Below are 9219 nucleotides of genomic sequence, written 5' to 3'. Positions count from 1 at the left end.
TAAATAAAGTAAAGCTATTTTTTTTTATATAGTCAAAGTTGAGGGTTTTTTTTTTGGTTTTGTTTTTTGTTTTTTTCTGCTGGGTGGTCAAAGTAAAGTTAATACTTCAAAAAAAAAAAAAGTTATTTTAATTCAATTAGCTTTACTTTGATCAGGACAAAGTTAAACTAATTATATTTTTTATAATTACTCTATGTCATGTATATATAAGCACGGGAATCAAAGTTTTTGGTACCTTTCGAATTTATCAAATGTGCCTAAAAATGGCTGAATCTGACTAATCTAGTGCCTATATTTTGCACTGACAGAACATTTTATTTACCTTTTACTGTTTAAGGTACTTTCAATGATAAAGTAATCTCTATCTTGTTTAAAACTTAAAAAAAAAAAAAAAAAGTAATCTCTTCTGCCAGTCTTTCTATATTTTTTTACCCCACTCTACGTGGGTGATTATTGGTAATCAAGTAATTAGAGTTACGAAAACCAATGATCAAGGCTGGATTTACCTCTGTGATGCTTAATTACATTTCTTAGGTGAAAGTTCAGTGATAAATGGTGCTTTTTACGTTTGGAACTTTCCTTTAACCGAAAAAAGAAAAAAAAGAAAGAAAAGAAAAAAGATTGAGACAAGTTTTAGCCGACAACGAACGAACGAACGAACGAGGTATACAATCTAATGGAACTATGTTGCGTTTGAGTCATTGACAGGATGCCCATGTGGTCGGATGAAAAGTTAGTTATAAATAGGACAAACAAATTGCAAAACCCTATCCTGAATCAATCTTATATCCTTTTATCCTTGGGTTTTCGATTTTTGTTTTTGTTTTTTGGTTTTTGGCTTTAAGGTTCTATGATTCTATCATTAATATTTTCCCCATCTTAAATATTTATGTGGGAACCATCAACCATGGGGAAGTGGAGATTCAAGGCAGAAAAGACGAAATTTAAAAAAAAGGTGGAATTCATTGTCACTCTTGTTACACGTGTGCTTCCATGGATAAGCCTAATGGCTATGGTGGAACTTCCCATGAATCTAACAGTCAACCCTCACGCATGTGAGTGGGCTACCGCATTCTATCAAATCTTATTTGCAAATCTTCCTCGTATCATCTGATTAGGGCCATATATTTTTGGGCAGCATTTTTCTACCACAATATGCTTTTGATTGCAACTTCTGAACTTAGAGCGTTGTTAGCATTGATCGGTAACTTTTAGTATTTCTAATAAAAATACTTATAATCAGATTTCTAACATCCTATTTATATATTTGAAAAAAATGCATTACTTTTTTTTTACGTTATTAACCATTAAAAATTTATTATTATCATTTTCATATCTATTTGAAATTATTGATGATATATTGGTAAAATTTATTACACTTATTTCAAAATAGATAAGTAATTAATATCTTAAGAGCTTTATGGTGGAGTTATCCTAAGAACTTTAAAGAATTTTAACCCTACCCTAGAGCACTATTACTTTCGTATCAATCATTAAAACTGTTTTTTATTATGTACTAATCACAACAAGTTATGTCAATAACAATGAATAAGTCATGAAATTTTTTGTATAACTAGATTTAAATTAAAAAAAAAAAAATAGAGTATCACTAGATTTATTGAACTTCCATAGATGTGTCTCTCATTTACGCCCATTGCAAGAGAAGTATGCATTGACTACGTATACAAAAACTATCCACATAAAATAAAATTATATATCAATAAATTATGATTTTGCAAGAAAAAAAGAGTGAGTTACATGCTACACCTAATACAAATTTTACTACATAAATGTTACATGTCAATTTTTTAAACAAAAAAGTAATTTAGAAATTTATTTATTATGCTATATATTAACGTGGAATCAAATTATCAATTATATTTATTATTATGTTAGTTTGTAAGTCATTTGTAGTAAAATTTATAGTCATTTTAGCATTTTTTTAAGATGTAAAAGAATACTTAAATTTATTAATATAAATATAGTGAAGCTGTATTTGAATTTTTGAGGCTCTTGTGAGATTGAAAGTCAATTACGAGTACAAATAGTTTGGTATGAATTTTAACCAAACATGATGTGCTTTATGAGTTTAAGAATATTCTACTCCAACGAAATAGCAAAAGTTTACTTCAAAACTAAACTCATCATAAGTTGATTCAGATAATCATCCGCATATATATGATACGCCCAAATAATCATTTGAATTTTTAAACCAGTTTGGATTTTAATTTTGTGCATGAAAAAAAAAACTACTATGTCATAAATTTGAAATATTATATTTCATTAATCATTTCAAAATTATATATTAGTAAGACTTAATTAAACTATTTATGAAATTTTCTAATAAAAAAACTGTGCTTTTCATATTTTATGGAACCATTTAAACAAAAAATTAAAACCCAAATGATTCTATACGAATACTTTCTTGGAAATGAATCATTATAAATATTCATTTTATACCGTGAGTTGTGAGGCACCAAAATCTAGTCGTTTAATTAATGTTCCTGAGAAGTGTAAATCTATTGGAATTTGATGTAAATTTGGAAGGAAGCCACTATATTTGTGACTGAACCTGTAAGCAATGAGAGTGCATGCTAGGCAAAGTCATACCAACCCCATTAAAGATGATGCTGTTTACTGCTAACTATAAGTCAAACCCTAGAGTCTGTTATATTGCTACATCAGTCTCTTAAGGTCATTGCTTTGAGTGGACTCTCTCTCTCTCGGGTTTGTTTGCCTACTCTCTCTTCATCCTCCTACTGTTTCTACGGATTACAATGAGGAAACCTTGTTGTGAGAAGAAAGAGACTAACAAAGGAGCATGGACAAAGCAAGAAGATCAAAAGCTCATTCATTATATCCAAAAACATGGTGAAGGTTGCTGGCGTTCTCTTCCTGAGGCTGCAGGTATGTCTTCTTAACAAGGCGTTCACACAAACACAGACGCACACACACTAGTACTTTTTGCCTTTTCTTACGCAACAAGTGGGGAAGGCGGAATCGAAAACCAAAATTTTCTTGTAAATGCTGTTGCTTTTTCGCAAAAGGGGAGAAAAAAAAATCTTCTTGTAAAAAAATCTAGACAGAGTTACATACTGAACAATAAGGTTCTGGGTACACAAATACTTATTTGTCAATGGGCCTTTTTAGGTAATTTGCTTAATGGACCATTTAAAAAAATAATAATACTATTTTCATAAAAAATATACAAATTTGTCAAAAAGTTTTTGCTCTTTTCTCTCTTCAAGGAAGTTTCTAAAAATATTTTCAAAATTAATACTTTAGAACATTTATTAACTTTTTTCTATATTCAAGACTTAATGGTGCTTTCTTATCTTGTTTGTGACTAATTAGGATTGCTTCGTTGCGGTAAAAGTTGTCGATTAAGATGGGTAAACTATCTAAGACCAGACCTTAAACGTGGTAACTTTGGTGAAGACGAAGAGGAACTTATCATCAAGCTCCATGCACTTCTTGGAAACAGGTAAAACAACCATCCTGTCTCATATATGATCCCAATAGTAATTCAAAGAATTCCAAACATAATTATAAGATGAAGTTTTCCTCTCTCCCATAAATGCATATCCTTCGGCTGAAATAATACAAATATCAAACATGTACATAGGACTATATTCAATGATTTCTAAGAACTAGTGCATCTATTTTGTATATCTAAACCTGCCTGCTATCTCATATCTATGATTTGCAAATTATAGTTTTTTATTTTTATATTTTATTTTATTGATGTTTATGTATGAAATTGGTTTAGGTGGTCATTAATTGCTGGAAGATTGCCAGGCCGTACGGACAATGAAGTGAAGAATTACTGGAACACTCATCTGAAAAGAAAACTAGTTCAGAAGGGAATTGACCCCAACAATCATCGCATGGGACTCGTACGGCCTACCAAATCTTTTGTCTCAAATAACCATTCATGTAAAGAAGCGAACTCTCAAGCAGATAACTTTCCAGTCTTGAATTCTAGTACAAGTGGCCCAGTGAGCAACATTAGCAGCTTCCCTGACCTGAATCTTGATCTCACCATAGGCCTTCCAATTATGTAGCTACTCGTGTCTAGTGGGGTAACACTTTTTATTACCCAAAGGTAATAGAGGAGCACATTGCTCAGTAAAACTAATAAAAGTAAGCATTTGTCTTAATGTGAAAGAGTTAGTTTCTTTGTGCAATTTAGAACAAGCTAGGAATGTGGAATACAAACAAATTTTACGTCTAAAAAAAGAAAGAGCCTCAGAACCACTCAAACCTAGGATAAGATAGTCAGTCTTAGATGATATTTATTCCTAAATAACGTTGCAATTTTTTTTTAATAGTATAAAATTGTGGAGGTTCGTCTGTGCTTGATTAACTTCTTTCATGGTGTTAGATATCCTTGTATGTTTTCTCAACCAAAATGATATAAAATTGCTTCCAGAATGGCAATTCATCTATGACAAACTATACTGGCAGTAGTTGTTAACTATTTTGAATATAAGAAATAAAATTATTCTGTTTGTTCATTATCGTTTACTTTTGTATAGTTACGTGCAATCTTTCTATATCAATAAACAAACAGAATTCACCCTCAAAAAAAAAAAAAAAAACAAACAGAATTATGCCAATTCATTCCATGTGCAGATGTTTTCGTCATAGGAGATAACGAATACGCGTGTGTGCGTACTGTGTACGGACGCAACTTAGGGACCACGCCTCATGAAACGGAGGTTACTTGTTTGAACTTCACTAATTATGGTGTAGCTTCTCATTTGCACACGTTGTAGAGTTAGATTAGAATTTAATGCACTTACAATGCACGATGCTGCCTACTTCTCAACCCAAATTAATGTTGAGCAATTAAAGGAATGTTACATCCACATTTTAACACATTAAAGGGACAAGATTTATTTCATAGGATTTTTACTATTTAACGAATTTAAATACATGCATATATAAGGAGATATGAATTTATTTTATATGACGTGCCTCCATAGCCATTTTTAGGTTTTATGGAATATTAAATCTTCTTCTTGAAAAAGACTTTTAATTCGTTTAAAATGCAAATGGAGGAGTTTCTCTTCTAACACGGTGTATGGTGATTAGCAAGTGTTTTTCACTCAAAAAGAGCTAATTCAAATATAAGAATTTATAAGCAATGAGGATCAATCTTGCGACACCAAAAAAAAAAAAAAAAAGAGGAAAAAAAAGCCCAGAAACTGCACAAAGCATATCAAATATCATGACCCGTGGAATTCAAAATTCATATTTTCTTAGGTTCAGGTTAGAACATGTGGAATTCAAAATTCTTATTTTCTTGTTGATTGAGTAACGTAAGCTAGAAATACAATTTTGGGATTGACAGAGCAGAACACTATCACCCCCCCCCCCCCCCCCCCCAAATAAAGTTCCCATATAAAAGTTGATTTTTTTTCTTATTATATTTTCCTGTTTTTTAATGAATTCACCTTATGTATTTATTTTTCCTTTGATATAATAACTAATGGACTATTATTCTTTTTTTATGTCAAATGTTATTTATAAAAGATAAAGAAAAGCTTTCAAATTTTATCAATGTCTTTTAAAATTTCATAACCTATAAATGAAAAGAAAAGAGTTGAAAAAATAATAAATAAATGAAGAAACAAGAATTTTATTCTAAAAAAAAAACATTATTATTACCTTTAAAGAGATACAAAATGATTTTTTTTTTAAAAGCTCAAATTCTTAAAGTTTATCCTTCTCTAGAATAATTTATGTTTAAATAATAGAGATAATTATACTTCCCTCTCTTGAGATTTCGGGGAATGACACTCCACCTCAAACTTGAAGGTAAAGTACACTCCACTTCTTGAGATTTGAAAAAATTAACAGTCTCTCTCTACCTTTTGTTTAAATTAGTAATGAAATATTCTTTTTTTTTTAAAATTTATTTATAAGAATCTCTTTACAAAAGCTTAATTTTGGTTAGTAAAAAAATAACTGACTTGCAACGACAAACCTCTCCATAATCCATTGAAAAAGGAAAAAAATAATAACAAAATTCACATTTTTAATATTTTAAAATACTTTTTAATTTAATTAAAAGTTCAAAAAAAAGTTTTAATTATGAAATAAGATAATTTTAAAAACCTGTTTTTAAGCAAATGGTAGGTTTGTATACAACATTTTTAATATTAATTTAACAAAATTTAGTCAATCGAAAGAGAAAGTTTTTTTTTTTCCCCTTTTAAGTTTGGTATAGAGTACGTCCTAGAAGAGTGTAATTACCTCTTAATAATAAAATAGAATGATAATCATGTAATAACTTTTGAGTTTATTATATTTTTTCCAAGTTAAAATCTAAAATTTCAAGGGCATATGCCCTTACTAAGTTTTAAAAATGATAGAGTTTTATCATTTGTGAGTCTATATTAACTAAAATATCAAAATTTACATGAGTTATACTTGACGTTTGTCTAACTACTATAAATCTTTTCATATGAATAATAAGTAAATTTTGAATTTAATTAAAAAAAAAATCTCAAAATGACTTATTAAGTTGTAAGCAAACCACTAACACAAATACAAAATAACAATTATTATTATTCTTCTGAAGGTTTTCTTGTGTTAAAACTTGAAATATCACTTCTTATTTGCATGAATGGATTTTATTATTTATGTTTGTTACAAATATTTGCGTGCATCTTGGCTCTGCCGCTAGGTAGTTGTCATAAAAACAGCTCCTGAAAAGGGTTTATTGTTGTGGCAATAACAAGCAAAGAAGAAGATCATTGGTAATCATGGCTTAAAATACAAGTCAAGATTCTATATGAACTACATTGTTCAGTAAAACCCAATAACTCGACTAAAAAATCTTTTAAAGAGACATATAAATTGTTATGCTATGAAAATGGATTAGGTTCAGATGATGGACGCAAGAAAGCTTTGGTAATCACCAAACATTCAAAGGATCAGTCCTGCAATAACATTCTAGATATGTGTATTTTATTTTTGCGTGTGTCATTTCATTCATATGGTGGGAGTGGTTACAAAGTGAAACTATATTCCAACCAATTCAAGCTCTCAAGAGATTGAAAGTTGAAACGATATTACTCAAAACTCGAGGTGTTTCGGGAAATTACTGCAGTTTGAAAACACATGTTGATCCATCTACCATTCAAGATGAATCGGTGGTTCATACTAATCTAGATAGGTTTCACTTTCTATCCATATTTCTGATGACTTCTTCCGTACGAGGAATCCCGGCCTCCATCTAATCAGATTGACGAAGCATTCAAGAGTAGTATCTTGTATTCATTTTGGCAGGTAGTAATCAACTTAAATATAATGTTGCGGATACAAGTGAAAGTTATGGAAAAGAGAGAAGTGTAGAAGCATTGGCAAACTCATGAAATGTCTAAAATTTACGTAATAGTTAATACCAAAAAAGAGTGAAAATAGTTATTAAGCCATATAGTTAATGATAAATGCAGTGTGTCAATGTCACACTGTGCAAAATATGAGAAAAGTGCATTGTAGAAATATTTAGACAGCATATTACATGAAAATGGGAAGAGTTATTTGTCTCCGCAGATATCTTAATAAGTAAAAGCAAAAAGGAGTGGAAGATTAGTTAGATGTTTGAAAAGTCTATACTGGTGCGATTCAAGGCCAACTGTTTTATTTTCTAAATTTGGGAGTGCATTGTTTTAGAAGCAATCTCAGTTTCAACACTCTTATAAAACTAATCATTTACAAATTAGAGAGTGTTGTACAGCTTGAACATCGGTTTGGTGAGGTATAGAGTCCTTAGGTTTCATTGCCTTTACACCGGCAAAACCAGGAACCACAAGTCCAAGTCAACTCTGATCTCTTCCTCGAAAGTACTGCACACTATTTTGTTCTGTTGCTAAACATATATCGCTACCCAGCTGCACCAGATTTCTCATACACACGCAGTGAGTATTTTCGGAAGAATGCATTGAGGAAAACAGATTCTTTTTTGAAAGCTACCAAAAGGTCTATGACAATTAGAAAAACCTCCATGGTTGTGTTTTGTGAGAGTGCGTGCATGTGAGAGGGGGAGAGGTTTATTTCAACCTACTTCTTCATTTTCTTTATTTAATTTACAAATCATAAGTAAATTATCTTGCCATACCTTCCATCCAAGGACAAACATTAAGTGCCAGTCTGGGATATACTTATAAATTAGCTCAATTTTTTTTCCCCTATTATATGTGAGTCTCACATAAATTACCTATTTATTTTATTTAACTTATTATTATTATTTATTTTTTAAAAAACATTTTATTATATATCTATTGCACTTTCAACAAAAAGTTAGATGAATTATTCTCAAATAAATATAAGCATTCATTTGTATCCAATTTATTTGGCTAGCTTTTAACTATTAATTTTTTCTAATCTTATCTCAAAAAAAGAAACAATTAGTTTTAATGTACAACTTTTTAAAATATCAATTTTCAAAGTATAAATATATCGTAACACAATTCTAGCAAAAAAAAAAAAAAAACTAAAACTGAATAAGTTTAGATCAAACACACTACTATGACCTTAATTATACTTTAAAAAAAAAATCCAACTTAGGGTCCATTTAGGATCTGCTTATTTTACTAAAACTGAAATTTTTTTGCTAATTTAATGTAAATAAAGCTAAAATAGCACAGTGGGATCTATAAATAGTACAAAAAGTGCAATAAGACCCATGAATAGTACCAAAAATAAGCTGAATAGTAAAATAACTTGGCAAAAATAATTTTTGCCAAACGAACACTTAATTTTATTTTCAATGCCAAACTAATAAGCAAACTTATTTGTTTAATGATAATTTTAGTTATTATTATTGTTTCTTTTAATGGCGTTGAACCTCTTCAAGATAAAGTCCTTCAAACTCACTCGTGCAACGATACTCTGAACCTACCCCTGACCTAAGTATCAATTCATTGGTGGGTATATTTGTGGACATCCCAATTGGAATGTTTAAAGATTTCTTTTTTCTCTTACTTTTAGAAAACTAAGCTTTCCAAATATATATAGAAAATCTTATTATATTTATAATTTATCTAATGATTTAAATACAGAAATTTAATAGGTTAAATTGGAGGGAAAAGTTACGAATGATAAGTAGTTTGATCTACCCTTACATCATTGACTAGGTTTCCATCAACAAGTCACAGTTATACAAGAAATGGCCATTTCATTACATTAATTATTTTCAGAAAAATT

At 29.8% G+C, this 9219-nt stretch overlaps 1 protein-coding gene across 1 annotated transcript; it reads left to right on the top strand.

Moving 5' to 3' along the window:
• Positions 1-2706: 2706 nt before the first annotated feature.
• LOC142630777 (myb-related protein 308-like) lies at positions 2707-4160 on the top strand. Its single transcript, XM_075804827.1, has 3 exons — positions 2707-2907; positions 3355-3484; positions 3770-4160. The coding sequence occupies exons 1-3, from the start codon at positions 2778-2780 to the stop codon at positions 4062-4064; spliced, it is 555 nt and encodes a 184-aa protein (XP_075660942.1). The 5' UTR covers positions 2707-2777; the 3' UTR covers positions 4065-4160.
• The last annotated feature ends 5059 nt before the right edge of the window (positions 4161-9219 follow it).

Source organism: Castanea sativa, chromosome 4 (genome assembly GCF_040712315.1).
Source record: "Castanea sativa cultivar Marrone di Chiusa Pesio chromosome 4, ASM4071231v1".
Lineage (NCBI taxonomy): Eukaryota > Viridiplantae > Streptophyta > Magnoliopsida > Fagales > Fagaceae > Castanea > Castanea sativa.
The sequence above is the reverse complement of the archived record's forward strand: the minus strand, read 5'-3'. Positions and strand labels throughout refer to the sequence as shown.

What these genes read in the sequence shown, in the direction of transcription:
- LOC142630777 (XM_075804827.1), top strand. Translation starts at nt 2,778, where the DNA reads ATGAGGAAACCTTGTTGTGAGAAGAAAGAGACTAACAAAGGAGCATGG. An exon ending in TTCTCTTCCTGAGGCTGCAG is followed by an intron (nt 2,908 to 3,354) that starts GTATGTCTTCTT and finishes GTGACTAATTAG; the next exon opens with GATTGCTTCGTTGCGGTAAA. An exon ending in CATGCACTTCTTGGAAACAG is followed by an intron (nt 3,485 to 3,769) that starts GTAAAACAACCA and finishes AAATTGGTTTAG; the next exon opens with GTGGTCATTAATTGCTGGAA.